This window comes from Heptranchias perlo, chromosome 3 (assembly GCF_035084215.1).
Source record: "Heptranchias perlo isolate sHepPer1 chromosome 3, sHepPer1.hap1, whole genome shotgun sequence".
NCBI classification, from domain to species: Eukaryota; Metazoa; Chordata; class Chondrichthyes; order Hexanchiformes; family Hexanchidae; genus Heptranchias; species Heptranchias perlo.
This window is the reverse complement of record NC_090327.1, coordinates 26,395,019-26,413,792: the sequence shown is the minus strand read 5'-3', so window position 1 is coordinate 26,413,792 and position 18,774 is coordinate 26,395,019. Positions and strand designations below refer to the sequence as shown.

The 18,774-nt window shown below is 45.6% G+C and overlaps 1 protein-coding gene across 3 annotated transcripts in view; it reads right to left on the bottom strand.

The window, feature by feature from the left end:
• Positions 1-18,774, bottom strand: part of col22a1 (collagen, type XXII, alpha 1) — a 344,398-nt gene that overhangs the window by 184,184 nt on the left and 141,440 nt on the right. For all 3 annotated transcript variants that reach the window (XR_010960277.1, XM_067978562.1, XM_067978572.1), the window contains exon 12: positions 18,715-18,753. Coding sequence is in view for 2 of the 3 variants with exons in the window: in XM_067978562.1 (XP_067834663.1) it covers positions 18,715-18,753 (39 nt within the window). In the remaining variant the exon portion in view is untranslated. The remainder of the gene's footprint in view (positions 1-18,714; positions 18,754-18,774) is intronic.

Below are 18,774 nucleotides of genomic sequence, written 5' to 3'. Positions count from 1 at the left end.
CCGAGTAAAATTTAGATTATTCCAAATGAATCTGAAAAGGCCCTAATTTGACCAATCCAAATTAATCATTTGAAATCATAATAATCAGAAGACTGTGTGCTATCAAATTAGAATATGACATGCTCAGTGTGAAATATAATGAATACTCCCATTTGTGAAGCTGGCCGTAAATCATTTGTAAATTCATCGCTTACAAGTTGCCTGGTTCCCCTAACTTGTGAGTCATATCTCACTGCTGGCAATGACATATCCTCTGTTTAAAAGGAACCATGTATCCTGCAGGGAGCCGGAAAGAGATTGGACTAACAGAATTATGGTAACACCCTCGCACATTCCACACTATCGCCATCATGAAGAGACATCAGCGCAGAACTCAAACCACTCTGATAAAATCAAGCTCGCTGCAGAAAATACAAACTCACTTCAATTATTACAATAAATAAAGATATTTCTCACAATTTTAAGATTTGTACATTGAACATTTTACAAAATTAGAAAAACACCCATTGAAAACAAGGAATGAGGGAAAAAATGGTCCCCATTCCTGTCTTTTTGTCAGCAACTGGTTGACATGTTGGTAACACTGCTTATGCTCCTTGTGAGTCAATCCTACCCATCACATTAGCAGGCAAGCACAGTAGTGTATTCCACCAGCACCTGAAATCAACGACAACTTTAACATAGGAAAAAATATCGCAAGGTGCTTCATAGAGGCATAATCAAAAATAAAATAAATGCTAAGTTAAAGAAAGGAGATATTAGGAGGGGTGACCAAAAACTTGATAAAAGAGGCAGGTTTTAAGCAGCACCTTAAAGGAGGAGAGGAAGGCGGAGAGGTAGAGTATCTTAGGAAGGGAATTCTAAAAGTGTGGGGGCCTAGATGACTGAAAGCAGGCTGCCAATGATGGGATGAAGTGAGGGGGCACAAGAGACCAGAGTAGGGTGGGGAAGGCAAGGCTGGAGGAGGTTACAGAGATACGGAGGGGTAGGCCATGAATGGATTTAAACAGCCTTAAGAGCATAAGAAAGTATAGGACCAGAAAAAGCTCCTTAGTATTCCCTTGCCTTGTTAGTCCCTCCTTTGGAGGGACTAACAAGGCAAGGGAATACACAATGAATGGGAGGACCCTAGGCAAGACAGAGGGTCAGAGGGATCTTGGTGTGCAAGTTCACAGATCCCTGAAGGCGGCGGAACAGGTAGATAAGGTGATAAAGAAGGCATATGGGATACTTGCCTTTATTAGCCGAGGCATAGAATATAAGAGCAAGGAGGTTATGGTGGAGCTGTATAAAACACTGGTTAGGCCACAGCTGGAGTACTGTGTGCAGTTCTGGTCGCCACACTACAGGAAGGATGTGATCGCTTTGGAGAGGGTGCAGAGGAGATTCACCAGGATGTTACCAGGGCTGGAGCGCTTCAGCTATGAAGAGAGACTGGGAAGATTGGGTTTGTTTTCCTTGGAGCAGAGGAGGCTGAGGGGGGACATGATTGAGGTGTACAAGATTATGAGGGGCACAGATAGGATGGATACTAAGGAGATTTTTCCCTTCGTTGAGGGTTCTATAACAAGGGGGCATAGATTCAAGGTAAAAGGCGGGAGGTTTAGAGGGGATTTGAGAAAGAACTTTTTCACCCAGAGGGTGGTTGGAGTCTGGAACTCACTGCCTGAAAGGGTTGTGGAGGCAGGAACCCTCACAACATTCAAGAAGCATTTGGATGAGCACTTGAAATGCCATAGCATACAAGGCTACGGACCAAATGCTGGAATATGGGATTAGATTAGACAGGGCTTGATGGCTGGCGCGGACACGATGGGCCGAAGGGCCTCTATCCGTGCTGTAGAACTCTATGACTCTATGACTCGAAAAGATTATACAGTTCATCTGGCCAATCCCAAAGATTAATACTTCCCAATTGCCTACTTCCTACAATATCTATCCCATTCTCCCCTAAATGTTTTCACACTATCTGCCTGCACTGCCTCCTTTGCAATCCATTCCACACATTCAAAACCCTCTGCATAAAGTAGTTAAATCTAAAGTGCCTGTGTACATTCCTTCCTCTAAACCTAAGCCATAATTCTAGAGTTTGCGGCAGAACATCATGTTGCAAGCCTCGAAGATAGGAACATAAGAATTACTGGACGGAGAAAGACCAAGGACAATCTAGTTCGCCTTCTACCATGCTGATAGTCACATGATACAACAGTAATGGAGTTGTTGACTAATCATAGCAATCAATTTCTTTCAATTAGTCTACAACAGACCCAGAAATTACACGAAGAAAACTCCAGTGATAGAGGGCTTTGGGAACCATAGGTCCAAAGTCACCTGTTCCTCCCAAGCATGCTAAACATACCACATGCATGTCTCAAATTACTCATATACTGGATCCCAAAATTTTATTTTCTGATGTTCTGCAAGCTGCTCAACAAGGCTCACTCACTATCACACTGTATTTAGTATAAGGATAAATTCACACACTCGACAGGGAGCTGCGCTCAAAGGGAGCGTGAGTCGGAGAATCATGTTCACGGTATTTGGCCCTACTTCCAATCCATCCTCCCTTTGAGTGGGCCTCCCTGCTGGGATTGAGCGACTGGTGAATTTATCTTATGCTGTACATTATAAATGTAATACTGTCATCAAAGTACAACTGAAATGTTTTTTAAAAAATTAAAAAAGGAAACAAAAGCCCATTAGCTGAAAGATTCCTCAAAATGAGGAATGAAGGTCAAAAGGCTCCATAGTTATGATGCCTATCTGTCCATTTTAGGCTTGTTTATGTGTATTTGGACAGCAATTGCATATTATTGTGTCTGTTTGTGGTCAAAATATGTAGTCCTTCTAAAGAATGCAGCACGGAAACACCCAGTTATTGGTTAGGACTGTTGATTTGTCAAAATTAAATCCTCAAAGCTCCACGTAGTGTCTGTAAAAATGTAATTGAGTCTGAATATTACAGTAGCATTTTAAAAAATGTTTTTTTTGAATCAGGGCAGAAAAATTCAAACTGTGGTTTGTTCCTGACACACTGCTGTCATTTTCTGTGACTAAGGCAGCATCAGCTTTATTTCAAACATTAGACGATTTCCCCCTCACCCTCCTGGAAAGGGTGTGGGCATTTTAGTATTATATATTATAGAGAGACTTCCCTCACGTCAGCCTGGAAGCATACTTTTTTATTGTTGGAAAATGCACCAATAGACAATTGCCCTTGTAGATGCAATTGTGCAATTTATACTTTCAAATGCTAAGATGTTAACGAACGTAGAAATATCTGAATAGAAAAAGATCATCGGCCAGTAATTTCCTCAGGACTTCTCCCACTCCACCAGCGTAACTTTGGCAGAAGTTTGGTGGAAACCCTATTCATGCGTGTAATTTTGATTTGTATTCTGTCCACTGTGCCAGCACAATCTGACGGGGGAATTTTTTCTCTGCCTAAAGATTTTGAAACATTGGGCAGAGGAAATTGCAATGGAGAACCATTACGCCAGGTCTCTGCCCTGTTTTGTGTTTAACTCGCATTCTAGGTGCATCTCGCAATGTGAGCTGAAACTCCCATCAGAAACAGGGAGGGGCCTTTAACTGTTAATGACACCGGAGTGACATAAAAACACTTTCCCCGCAATTTTCCTAGGTTTCAATCTGGCAGGTGTCCAAAAAGACAAATGGCCAAGAGAAGGTTACATTGAATACATCGAAACTGCAGCACAGAAACTGGCCATTCGGCCCAACTGGTCTATACCAGCGTTTGTGCTCCACACGAGCCTCCTCCCTCTCTACTTCATCTAACCCTATCAGGATACCCTTCTATTCCTTTCTCCCTCGTGTGCTTATCTAGCTTCCCTTAAATGCATCTACGCTATTTGCCTCAACTATTCCTTGTGGTAGCACGTTCCACATTCTTACCACTCTTTGGGTAAGGAAGTTTCTCCTGAATTCCCGATTGCATTTATTAGCGATTATTTTGTATTTATGACCTCTAGTTTTGGACTCCCCCACAGGTGGAAATATTTTCTCCACGTCTACCCCATCAAACCCTTTCATTATCTTAAAGATCTCTATCGGGTCACCCGTCAGCCTTCTCTTTTCTAGAAAAAAGAGTCTCAGCCTGTACAGCCTTTCCTGATAAGAATATCCTCTCAGTTCTGGTATCATCCTTGTGAATCTATTTTGCACCCTCTCCAATGCCTCTATATCCTTTCTACCTTCCACATTGTTTACTACATTTCAGAGTTTCGTGTCCTTCCCAGGATCCTTCTCCTGCCCAGGTGAAAGCCACAACGTGCAAATGAGCTGAACCCAGAAGTTTAGCCAGGTTTAGCTACACTCCAGTCCAGCGGATTCAAGATGCACAGATCCTGACTAATGCTTGGGCAAAGGTGGAAAGAAAATCGGCCTCAATATCTTATTTGTTGTTTTATTACAGCTAGGCATTGGGCTGACAGTTTCATAGATTTATCTGTCATTACCTCTATCTTTTTCCTGATCAGCACTCTATCCCACAGTTCAATTTAACATTGTCTGTCTGCCATGTTGAATTTATATGCTGCATCAGATATTGGTTGCTGATGGTGTCCAGGAGTGCCAAATAATCCATGTCACAAGTTATTGGTTGCTATTTTTGTTGCAAAGCTGGAGTTTTATTACCCTGGTGGTAAGACTTAAGGCAGTAATTTTGCCCAACTACATTAAATTATAAGGAGTCGTACAACACCAGTCCATCACCGGCATCTCCATATTAAATTATCTACTGGGATTGGAAATTTTCCATAGGCCTTTTTATGGCACTGACAGTTACTACACACCCTGGCAATTGACTGGCTTTACTATCAGTGTAATATCATAATTATGTGACAAGAATGAAAATGATAGATGATTAAGTTACGCCAGAACCAACTATTTCAAATTCGCTGCCCGGGCTACTGACAACTGCCATCTATTCATTTGATGACCTGCCCCAATTTCTTTGTATAGATATATCAAAGAAATATAAAGGATAAACTGTAGATTAAGGTCAGTGTTGTGATCTTTCATCCGCTGTTGAACATTGACAGATTATATATCCATGCCTTTGTTACCTGTGGACTTGACTATTCCACTGCTCTCCTGGCCGGCCTCCCATCTTCCACCTTCCATAAGCTTGAGCTTGTCCAAAACTCTGCTGTCAAAATATCCTAATTCGCACCAAGGCCCGTTCACCCATCACCCCTGTGCTCGCTGACCTACATTGGCTCCTGGTCCAGCAACGCCTCGATTTTAAAATTCTCATTCTTGTTTTCAAATCCCTCCATGGCCTCGTCCCTCCCTTTCTCTGTAACCTCCTCCAGCCCTACAACCCTCCGAGAGCGCTGTACTCCTTCAATTCTGACCACTTGCACATCCCTGATTTTAATCGCTCCACCATTGGCGGCCGTGCCTTCAGCCGCTCAGGCCCGAAGCTCTGGAATTCCCTCTCTAATCCTCTCCTCCTCTTTACTTCTCTCTCCTCCTTTATGAATCTCCTTAAAACCTATCTCTTTGACCAAGCTTTTGGTTACCTGTCCTAATGCCTCCTTATGTGGCTCGGTGTTAAATTTTGTTCGATAATGTTCCTGTGAAACGCCTTGGGACACTTTACTACACTAAAGGTGCTATATCAATGCAAGTTGTTGTTGTTATATAGCTCATTGACCAGAAAAGACTAGCATTCTTCAAATGTTAATGCTTTGATAATTTTTTCAAGTAAGAGTTTTTATGTCAATGCGATGTAACCAGAATCCTCTCACTATTTACCATGCTTAGTAAATCAACATCTATACTCAATACTATTTGTTTAAATCTGTTAACAAATGGGTAATGGCTGCGTTTCATCTTCAGTTATGAACATACAATGCTTCGGTTTGTTCATCACATCCAACCTACCGGCATGGTTAAATGGCTGGAAAAATTGGTAGAAGAATGGAACCCATAAGAAAGCTGAGCATACTTGTGACTATCAGCAACTGCAATGTTCAATAAACATAAGAACATAAGAAATAGGGGCAGGAATAGGCCGTATGGCTCCTCGAGCCTGCTCCACCGTTCAATCAGATCATGGCTCATCTTCAATCTCAACTCCACTTTCCTGCCCGATCCCCATATCCCTTGATTCCTCTAGAGTTCAAAAATTTATGTATCTCAGCCTTGAATATACTGAATAAAACCTACCCTTGCTCCAATTTGGAATATGTTAGACCTGTTAGGTAGCACACAGTGAAACCATCTTTTTACTTAGACTCAGTGGGGATAATTTTAACTTTTGGTGGGGGTATAAAACAGGCGTTATCGGACCAGCTGCCTTCTAAACACTCCACACGATTTTCCTTTACATAGAAATCCAAAAATGAGTGAGCCTTGTTGGCTGTAACACTAATGGATTACTTTCTGTAAGCACACTGGTTTCTGATATGTATTCTATTTATTCATCATGAATAAAGCACTCAAACGTTTTTTATATCACATACAGCCTTGGTTTCGTACATAATATTTGCAGGTTTTGTAAGATTCTCAAAATTCACAGATCCCCCTAAACTCGAAAAAAAAACCTAAAGAAAAGGACTTTGGACTCTTTTCTATCCATTTCAGGGTGACTCACACATGCGCCGCACCAGGAAGCATCAACCAGGGAAGAGTACTTTTTGAGGAATCCACGTCCTTTAAGGGACTCGCTTCCTCGTAGGGGCGACTGTAAGAATTCTGGGAATTCACCTTTTCCCTGAGTATGGAAAAACTTTGGCCATTGTCTAAAATCCTAAGATGGAAGGATAGGTGAGAAGTCACCAGACAAATCAACAACACACAGTAGAATGTGGGAGAATTACTGCTTCAGACATGTCTCTGTTTTAATGCAAAACCTACAGCAGGTGGTCGACACTCACTGCCATTGAAAGAGGCAACTGCTCCAGACATGGTGGGGCCATGTCTTTGTTTTAAAGCAAAACCGATCAACACCTAGGACGTTGGATACAAAAGGAAACCTTATGTGACAAGCTCTAAAAATCGGAATTAACAATGACCCATCGGGAGAAGCAATTGCAACATGATGAGGGACCATCAAAAAGCCATCAAAGATTCTTAAGGACTTTGTAAGAACTGTTTAAACAGATATGAAGTGTTTTTTTTAAAGTGACGAAGACCATTGTAAGGGAGGGATATAGAAGTGGAAACTCGAAACCTCTCTCTCTCGCTCTATCTCTCTCTGGTTCTTGCTGGCACTTGTGTGCTGCTTGTATTGTTCTGTCTGTCTCTGGAAGGAAGAGCAGCTTCCAGCGTTCAACAAGGCAAGGGGGCAACAGAGAGAAGGTCAGCAGCTCGAGAAGCAGGCCGACACACAAGAAGAAACCAAAGCAACAGCCCCAGTGTCCATCAGACACCTCGCAGCAACAAGGGCCTTACGAAACAATCAACCGAATATTGCCACCAACCAACCGGGTAATATTGGGCCACCGCGACCAAAGAAAACCAACTCGGGAGAAAACCGAAAATCCGCAAAGTTTCCACTCTACAATCTATTTCTGACTTACCTCTGGGTGAATTACTGTCAAGGATTCGTTTGGTGAGGATTATCTCTGGCCCTTTAGAGTCCAACTTCGGCCAATTCGATTCACTCCACGTGATATCAAGAAACGGCTGAGTGCACTGGATACAGCAAAGGCTATGGGCCCGGACAACATCCCAGCTGTAGTGCTGAAGACTTGTGCTCCAGAACTAGCTGCGCCTCTAGCCAAGCTGTTCCAGTACAGCTACAACACTGGCATCCACCCGACAATGTGGAAAATTGCCCAGGTATGTCCTGTCCACAAAAAGCAGGACAAATCCAATCCGGCCAATTACCGCCCCATCAGTCTACTCTCAATCATCAGCAAAGTAATGGAAGGTGTCGTCGACAGTGCTATCAAGCGGCACTTACTCACCAATAACCTGCTCACCGATGCTCAGTTTGGGTTCCGCCAGGACCACTCGGCTCCAGACCTCATTACAGCCTTGGTCCAAACATGGACAAAAGAGCTGAATTCCAGAGGTGAGGTGAGAGTGACTGCCCTTGATATCAAGGCAGCATTTGACCGAGTGTGGCACCAAGGAGCCCTAGTAAAATTGAAGTCAATGGGAATCAGGGGGAAAACTCACCAGTGGCTGAAATCATACCTAGCACAAAGGAAGATGGTAGTGGTTGTTGGAGGCCAATCATCTCAGCCCCAGGACATTGCTGCAGGAGTTCCTCAGGGCAGTGTCCTAGGCCCAACCATCTTCAGCTGCTTCATCAATGGCCTTCCCTCCATCATAAGGTCAGAAATGGGGATGTTCGCTGATGACTGCACAGTGTTCAGTTCCATTCGCAACCCCTCAGATAATGAAGCAGTCCGAGCCTGCATGCAGCAAGACCTGGACAACATCCAGGCTTGGGCTCATAAGTGGCAAGTAACATTCGCGCCAGATAAGTGCCAGGCAATGACCATCTCCAACAAGAGAGAGTCTAACCACCTCCCCTTGACATTCAACGGCATTACCATCGCCGAATCCCCCACCATCAACATCCTGGGGGTCACCATTGACCAGAAACTTAACTGGACCAGCCATATAAATACTGTGGCTACGAGAGCAGGTCAGAGGCTGGGTATTCTGCGGCGAGTGACTCACCTCCTGACTCCCCAAAGCCTTTCCACCATCTACAAGGCACAAGTCAGGAGTGTGATGGAATACTCTCCACTTGCCTGGATGAGTGCAGCTCCAACAACACTCAAGAAGCTCGACACCATCCAGGACAAAGCAGCCCGCTTGATTGGCACCCCATCCACCACCCTAAACATTCACTCCCTTCACCACCGGCGCACTGTGGCTGCAGTGTGCACCATCCACAGGATGCACTGCAGCAACTCGCCAAGGCTTCTTCGACAGCACCTCCCAAACCCGCGACCTCTACCACCTAGAAGGACAAGGGCAGCAGGCGCATGGGAACAACACCACCTGCACGTTCCCCTCCAAGTCACACACCATCCCGACTTGGAAATATATCGCCGTTCCTTCATTGTCGCTGGGTCAAAATCCTGGAACTCCCTTCCTAACAGTACAGTGGGAGAACCGTCACCACACGGACTGCAGCGGTTCAAGAAGGCGGCTCACCACCACCTTCTCGAGGGCAATTAGGGATGGGCAATAAATGCCGGCCTTGCCAGCGACGCCCACATCCCGTGAAAGAATCAAAAAAAAACTTAGCTAGTATAGTGGGATTGGGAGGGGTGAGGTATCTTTCTACTGTAATTTCCCTCGTGTGTACCGAAGTGTTCCCCATTTTATTAGAGTGTTAAGATTGTTGTGTTGTATTTTCTCTCTTGAATAAAGGTCAAAGTTTCTTGCACCAAAACCAGTTGTCTGCTGCACTTTGTCACAACCCCCAAATAAGTCCAAGGTCTAGAACCCAGGGAGTGTGAGCGATTCGAACCGCTCAGAAGTCAGAGGCGAAGCTGACACACACAACCACCCCCTACAGTTTTCTTTTAAAGAAAGCAAACTTAACAGAAATAGGCCACTGGTAACACTGATTGATTTTACAATGGCCTTTCTGATTCAGTTCAAGTTGGCCCAGGGTGGCTGCTGGCTTCTCATGGAGAGGTATCAAGCAGCAGCAAGATATCTTACCAATAGCTGGGAGGGGAAATGAGATGAATAGTCAACCTACACTAGTTGTGCACATCTCTAATAGCTGTCCCCAGAAAAGCATATGCAGACACTGGAATAAAGTTCTCCAATACAACACTCAATTGATAAATGGCATAAACAATGGATCGAGGCCAGAAGCAAGTGAGGGGGAACAAAATATCAAAATAAGTATAAATTAACATTAAGAAAAAAATGAACTTGCATTTATATAGCATCTTATCACTTCTGCAGGATATCTCAATTCACCTCACAACCATGAAATACTTTTGAACTGTAGTCACTGTTGTTATGTTGGATAACAGAAGCCAATTTGTACACAGCAAGATCCCACAAACTGCAAATCAAATGAACAACCCCCTAATCTGGTTTTGGTTGAAGGACGAATGTTGGTCACCTCACTGCTCTTCTTCAAATAGTGCCATGGCATCTTTCACATCCACTCGATCTAATGTCACTCAAATGGCAGCGCCTCTGACAATGCAGCACTCCCTCAGTAGTGCATTGGAGCATCAGCCTAGATTTATATGCTTAATCCTTGGAATAGGGTTGGAACCCACAACCTTACGAGGTAGGAGTGCTACCAACTAAGACAAGCTGACACTTAATTTTGAGCTGGTCAGATCCTATAAAGCAACACTAATGCGACTAGATTGAATTAAGATTATTAAAGATTTATTTATAAATTTTATGAAGTAGCACAGAGATCTGAAATGTATTAGGGCTGGACTAAGCATCAGATATCAGTCCAGAATCATTCCAATGTTAAAAACAGCTTGTAAGTGACGCCAGCCAGAACGACTCAGTCAGCATTGCTATTAGAGATCCCGGTGTCAATTACTGTAAATGTTTAAATGGCTCCATATGAATATTGTAAAATTCTGAAGATTAGGGAATGGCTGTTCAAATCTTCAAACAGTGATCTCTGACAAAGAAGATTAAATGCAACAGACTGCTGTCATCTTCTACCAGCATTCCCCACCCCCCAGCTTCCCAACAGTTTTTTTTCTACTTCCCAGCTCAATGTAAACTAACCTTGTATCTATAATGAGAATTAATAGTACACATTTGGCCCCTTTACCAGTACTTTGCATTTCTGAAGCACCAGTCGTGCTTCTTTTCCTGGTTTGTTTTTCCAGAGTTAGGTGATTGACTGATCAAAGTGATGAATTTAGAGTGTCGCACCCTCGGGAGATACACACACAAATTGATGGGATTGACTGGCGATCCTTAGGATATAGATATGCTACCACTTTTGTGTCAACGTAATGCTAAAGTTAGGTCCTGTCATAACTCCAGAGCACCGAGTGAGAGACTCCTAGGGCAGGCCATCTCCCACAGCAGGCCATCTCCCACAATTTCAATTCGCCAAGGGTTCTTCAACAGCAACTCCCAAACCCGCGACCTCTACCACCTAGAAGGACAAGGGCAGCAGGCATATGGGAACAACACCGCCTGCACATTCCCCTCCAAGTCACATACCATCCTGACTTGGAAATATATCGCCGTTCCTTCATCGTTGCTGGGTCAAAATCCTGGAACTCCCTTCCTAACAGCACTGTGGGAGAACCTTCACCACACGGACTGCAGCGATTCAAGAAGGTGGCTCACCACCACCTTCTCAAGGGCAATTAGGGATGGGCAATAAATGCTGGCCTTGCCAGCGATGCCCACATCCCATGAATGAATTAAAAAAAAGTTTTGATTTGAAAGCACATAGAGTACAGCTAAGTTTAAAAAGTGCGCAGGGAGTCTTTTGGGCCTCCTTATCTCTTTATAAGCTGAAGCAGATAAGACCATAAGACCATAAGAGGTAGGAGCACGAGTAGGCCATTTGGCCCCTCAAGCCTGCTCCGCCATTTAATGAGATCATGGCTGATCTGATTTTTACCTCAACTCTACTTTCCCACCCTTTCCCCATATCCTTTGACTCCCTTGCTGATCAAAAATTTGTCTAACTCAGCCTTGAATGTATTCAATGACTCAGCCTCCACAGCTTTTTGTGGTAAAGAATTCCAATGATTCACGACCCTCTGGGAGAAGAAATTCCTCCTCATTTCCGTCTTAAACGGGCGACCCCTTATTCTGAGACCATGCCCCCTAGTTTTAGATTTCCCCCATGAGGGGTAACATCCTCTCAGCATCTACCCTATCGAGTCCCCTCAGAATCTTGTATGTTTCAATAAGATCTCCTCTCATTCTTCTAAACTCTAATGTGTATAGACCCAACCTGTTCAATCTTTCCTCATAAGACAACCCTTCCATACCCGAAATCAACCTAGTGAACCTTCTCTGAACTGCCTCCAATGCAAATATGTCCTTCCTTAAATAAGGGCACCAGAACTGTACGCAGTCCTCCAGGTGTGGTCTCACCAGCACCCTGTACAGTTGTAGCATGACTTCCCTGCTTTTACACTCCATCCCCCTAAGAAATAAAGGCCAATATTCCGTTTGCCTTCCGGATTACCCGCTGCACCTGTATGTTGACTTTTTGTGTTTCATGTACGAGGACACCCAGATCCCTCTGTACGACAGCATTTTGTAATATTTCTCCATTCAAATAATATTTTGCTTTATTATTTTTCTCCCCAAAGTGGATGACTTCACATTTTCCCACATTATATTCCATCTGTCAAATTTTTGCCCATTTGCTTAACCTGTCAATATCTCTTTGCAGACACTTTGTGTCCTCATCGCGACTTGCTTTTCCACCTATCTTTGTATCATCAGCAAATTTGGCCAAAAGACACTCTGGGGGAAAAATTGGATAGGAGTCCGTTCTGGGTGACGGTAGCGTGATGCACTACCTCGCCGAACGGACCCTGGGCAAACAAGACGCAAGTTTGGTCCCCAGGGAGCACTGACCTGCAACTGGCATTCCTTTCCATGCCTTGCAAGTGGAACAAATGCAACCACCAGAGGGAGCTCCATCTCTTAAAGGGAGGATGTTTTTTTAGAAATCTCTTAAAGGTAGCTGGTACCTGTTATTTGATGAAAATAACAGTCTACTGTCTGCATGGAGTCTGAACGGAGATGTTACCCTTCATGGGGGAATCTAAAACTAGGGGGTGTAGTCTCAGAATAAGGGGTCGCCCGTTTACACACTGATGAGTTATGTTAAAATATTGAATAAAGGTTGCGCATTACTAAATCCCACATCCTCCAATCTGCACACCAGGGGCATCATTTTAGCACCCGCTATCGGGTGCGTTCCTGGCGGGGGGGCTCCGAAAATCGGAGAATCCCGGAGCGGGTCGGGAGCCCTGCTCCAACCCGCCCACTTCCGGGTTCCCCACTGACGCGCCGGCGTGCGCGCGCAGCCCCCGCTGGTGGGAATCCCGCAGGCAATTAAAGCCAGCGGGGTTCCACTTGAAGATATTTATTTTGCTTGTTCAGGTCATTAACTGACCTGATTAAGGGATTATGTGAGGAGGGGTGGGATTTTATAGCAAACTGGGACTGTTTCCTATACTGGGGGAAACACTCCCAGTTCAAATGGACCTGTTGCAGCCATCAGCCTGTGGCAGCTGCAAAGGTCCATTTGACAGGTTCGGGGGGGAGACCCTCACTCATTGCAGGAGGCCACTCTGTCACTTTGGACAAAGTTTCGCCTCCACCACCCTCCTCCTGACAATCAAAGTCACCAATTTACACACTTACCCCGGGGTCCAGAGACATGTACCTACCTTGCGGACCCCTCAGATGTACATCTTCCGGATGGGGGCCGCCGTAGCTGAAGACATGACCTCCTCGGAGGGCGAACTGCATCACCAGCCTCACCAGCCTCGCCATCCACGCCGTCCACCTCTGACACGTGGAGCTCCACAACACAGTGCTGTGACACATCCACCTGCACAGCAGGAGGGAGGGCTACCGCAGAGAGAGATGCATCGCAGAGGGCACCACCCTCGCCACAGGGTCCACAGACCGAGGCTTAGCTTCCTGGACCTCTCTGAGCTGCAGTGCACATGGAGGCTCAGAGTCACTCGACATGTAGTTGTGGACATCTGCAGCCTCCTTCGTGCCAAGCTGCTCCTGGCTGGGCCGAGCACCATCTTCTTACCTGTCTCTGTCAAAGTCACCACTGCCCTCAACAACTTCTCCTCCGCATCCTTCCAGGATGCAACCGGGGACATCGCCGATGTCTTTCAGTCGTCTGCACAAAAGAGCCCTGCAAATACACCTACACCCACTCTGCAGTGACACAATGGGTGTCAACAGTTGTTGGTCTTCATAGTGATCCTCAGGAAAGGGCATTATTGCACAAACCAGACAAGATTCGCAAAGACATGGCAGCAGTGGTGCCAATATAATATGTAATGTGAGTTGGTCAGAAATTCAATATAAGTAACAACCATGACAAACCCTCAAACACCCTTGTGCATCCCCTTCATGCTCACGACATGTTTGCCTTACGCTGCCTACTGCACATATCTGATGCATGCCCTGTGACTGCAGCACAGGTAGTGGCAAGTTGAGTGAGGCTGACCGTGAAAGAGATGCACGAGAGGGTGAGTATGAGATAGAGCCATGAGATTGTATGAGGATTGGGTTGAGTGGTAGTGGCGGGATGAGTACTGGCGAGGTGAGTAAGTGCAGGTAAGATGAGGATGAGGTTTGAGTGGGTGTGAGGAGTGATGTGACAGAGTAGTGTTAGCAGTGCAGATGGAGGTGTGGGGTGGGGGCGGTGATGTGGCAGATGGAGTGCAGGGGAATGAGTAAGTGTACACACTTTGGCTGACCTACTGAGGTCATTGGAGCGCCTCCTGCACTGTATGCAGGTGCGTGATATGTTGGTTGCGCTGGTGATCTCCTCTGCCACCTCGAGCCAGGCCTTCCTGGTGGCAGAGGCAGGCCGCTTCCTCCCACCCGCCGGGGGGAAGATCTCTGTCCTCCCCCTCCTCCTCACCCCATCGGTTGATACCTGGAGTGAGGCATCATTAATCTGGGAGCAGCCTTTCCCCTGAGCTGCTCCATGCTGTAATTTTTTCTATTTGTTGCAGCATCTGTCAGTGGAGGACTGCCCCTTTAAATAGAGCGCCTCCAGCTGACAGATCTTACTGCGCATGCGCAGCCCGCCCGACGCGCAGATCAGCAGTGGGGAACCCGGAAGACCAGGTAAGTGGATCCAATTGGGCTGTGATCGCGCGGGTGGCTGACTAATTTCACCGGGCGCGTTACCCATGCGCCCGATAGCCCCCCCGCCGTGAACCCGCAGCCCTGCTAACATCGAGCCCCAGACCTCACCAATCTGCCTATCTGAGTTGGTACCAGGCCTGCCTATCTGAGTTGGTACCAGGCCTGCGAGAGTGCGTGCACCAACGTTCTCTGCTGATGCCTTAGAGACCTTGGGTGCAAGAGGTGGACAGAAGGAGGGACATCCTATATCCGCAGTGCGGGGCAGGGTGGGGGGGGTGGGCAAGAGGCCCTCCAGACATATACTCAAAAGACTGTAGGATACAGCGGGGGATGAAGTCAATGCCAGGCGCACAGAATCATGAACATGGATGCAGTGCAGGAAGAAGTTCAATGCTTTGACATGAGTGATCAAGGTGAGTGAGGTCAAATGTCAAGGGGCGTCTCCTACCAACTGCACCATGCACTGCACCCCCCATCCCCCACATACCAATAAACTCTTTCCATCAGTATGTAACTCTTCCAATCAGGTGCTTCCTCTCACCCTTACACATTACCACAGTTTCAAGACACCCACCCATAACTCACAGGCCACACACATTGGCAGCTATTCAACCACGACAGGCACATCACCGAGACACATGTCCCGCTTTCTTGCAGGAGAAGGTGGCGCATATCAAGAGGCAGCAAGTGGCAGTGGCATTTAGCCCCTCGAGCCTGTTCCACCATTCATTGAGATCATGGTGGACCTGTGACCTAACTCCATATACCCGCCTTAGCCCCATATGCCTTAAAACCCTTGGTTCACAGAAATCTATCAATCTCGGATTTAACATTCACAATTGAGCTAGCATCAACTGCCGTCTGCAGAAGAGCATTCCAAACATTTCCCACCCTTTGCGTGTAGAAGCATTTCCTAACTTCACTCCGGCTCTAAATGTTAGACTATGTCCCCGCGTCCTAGTATTGAAGGATTGGAGACCTCCAAAAAGAGTTACAAATGTCTCAGCAGCCAGAGGCAATAATCCAGCCACTAACCTGTAAATCCTGCATGGTCCCTTTAAATACTGCCGGTGGGGGGTCTTCCAGGCACTCTAAGATACGTTCAGATAGTCGGGGTTAAGACTGTGCGTTGAGTTGAGCGTTAAGTCCCAAAATGGTGTCTATCATTTTAAATCAGTGTTGCACACTGACTGAAGCCATTTTCTCCCTACTTTACATGATTCCAGCGTTCGAGGTAACTCCTATACCAAGATGGTGTCTGGCACACGTCACGCCGGAAACGTGCGTGCGCATCCAAGACACCATTTTGGATGTTGGAGGGGTCGTGTAGCGCTGAAACAATGGGCGCTGCACAGCCCAATTTAGCGCCCTCTGTTCCTTCATCCAAGTCATTGATATATATTGTAAATAGTTGAGGCCGCAGCACTGATTCCTGTGCCACCCCACTAGTTACAGATTGCCATTTTGAAAATGACCCTTTTATCCCGACTCTGTTTTCTGTGAGTTAGCCAATCGTCTATCCATGCCAGTATATTACCCCCAACACCCATGAGCTCTTATCTTGTGCAGTAATCTTTTATGTGACACCTTATCGAATGCCTTTTGGAAATCCAAATATACTGCATCCATTGGTTCCCCTTTATCCACCCTGCCTGTTACTTCCTCAAAGAACTCTAATAAATTCGTCAGATTATGATTTCCCTTTCATAAAACCATGTTGACTCCCCTTGATTGTATTATGAGTCTCCAAATGTCCTGCTACTACTTCCTTAATAATGGATTCTAGCATTTTCCCAATGACAGATGTTAGGCTAACTGGTCTATAGTTACCTGCTTTCTGTCTCACTCCCTTCTTGAATAGGGGCGTTACGTTTGCGGTTTTCCAATCCGCTGGGACCTTTCCAGAATCTAGTGAATTCTGGAAGATTACAACCAATGCATCCACTATCTCTGTTGCCACTTCCTTTAAGACCCTCGGATGCAAGCCATCAGGTCCAGGGGACTTGTCATCCTTTGGACCCATTAGTTTACCTAATACTTTTTCTCTAGTGATAGTGATTGCTTTTAGTTCCACTCTCCCCTTTGCCCCTTGATTATCTACTATTATTGGTATGTTATTAGTGTCTTCTGCTGTGAAGACAGATACAAAATATTTGTTCAATTCCTCTGCCATTTCCTTGTTTTCCATTATTATTTTCCATTATTAAGGTCTTACTTAAATATTATGGAATTGTTGAGGCTCCCACTTATGCTCTCAAGATATTTAAAATTTGCCGCCAGCAACTGATCCCTGCACATGTCAAAACATCTTCTAGGCTGTAAGAGTCGGATTTGCAGCCGGGCTATATAAATTGGGTAACGATGGCTGGGAATCCGACCCATGATTAGTACCTACAATTTAACCATAGCCTTAAATTTGACTGTTGACACTTGAACTTTTGGACTTCTGAAGATGACTCTTAATCCAACTCTTGAAGAGAATAGCTCCAAAAATCTGGGAGGGGGGGCCACTCCCCAGTGTAAGTGCCAGGATGCACTCACCTGCAGCCACTGCCATTGACCCTACCAAAGATTGCTGGATCAGAGGGTGGGGCCAAGAGAAGTGGGTCTTCAATGGCGTGGGGGTGTATCTGTAGTGACCCACCCCTCTGGAGATCTCGGAACTGCCAGTGGTAACTGGCTGGCCCAGGAGTGATGGGACCCCTCTCAAAGAATAATTTTAACCACCCCCCAAAAACAAATCTCTGGTCCTCTCATCCTCTGAGATCTCGACCCCAAAATGGCTTGAGACTCCAGATGGCCCCCACTTCCGCCCCTTTTGGCCAAGTGTGCGTACCTGTGCCAATCGTATGTTGGGTCCAGACTGAGGGCACTGGAGTGGGATCTTCCGAAGGTCATGTCCCTCTAAGTCAATGAGAGAGGGCCATTCTGGTAGACTCCTGTTGGATTTACAATGGGAATAGCTGCATGTTTTTGGAGCCATTCATATTCTCACCACTGAGAGACTTAAAGGCCATCAGGTGAGATATGATTGAAGCTCCAGAAGTTTTGTGTACATAAAGGAGAGCTCATTGCAAAAAACACTTGTAAAATACAAATACTGAGCTTGAGGCCAGGGAGTCGTTTAGAAATGTTGCGGCTGAGCTGAGTTTACAACGATGTGCCCTATAAGAGCACCAAGCTCACTGCCTAGTGCGATCTGTTGATTTGGTTCAGGTCAGTCTGTGCCGGCCGGTTTTGACATGTGAAATCCAAGTACTGATCAGCTCTGGCTGAGGCACCCAGTTCAGAGTTGTCACCTTCACACAGAACCTGAGTCCAAACAACAGTCCAAGGAGATAGAGAGAGATGGGGCCTGTTAAAATTGGCATCGACAGGGGAGCCTGACCGCACCTTGTGCAGTGCAGGGATATCCTGGCTGTAGTGAGAGGGGGACTATCAGTAGGTTATAGGATTACTACTAGTTACAGATAGGATATTATGGTGTTATACCTATTACTACCAGATACATATATACTATCAGTGACTATCATTTTTTTTACTATTGGTTATCAGGGCAATCAGTCTTTCCATGGCACCCACCATTCTTAACCAAAGAGAGATGGGTGGAGGGAAGTGTAGGTCTGCCAACACCTCTGGAATGGTACCCTGTCATTAGTCAGCACCTTTAGGAAAGGAAGGGAGAAAATTGGGATTGTTTTTAAACTTACATTTCTTGTTTATCAGTTAAAACAGGACCTTATTTTGTTTTGATATGGAGATTTATATCCAAATACTCCTCTTACTTTCTCTCTGTTACATCTTTCTGATATACAGGCAGAGTGGCACAAAGATGGACTCCCAGGGACTATTTGGTAGTGAATTTTTCCCAACTCAGCAAACAATTTGTCTTACCTTTTCACCTTGCCCCCTTGAAGTGTAGCTTATTTTGCCCTGTAACAGAAAGAATATAAT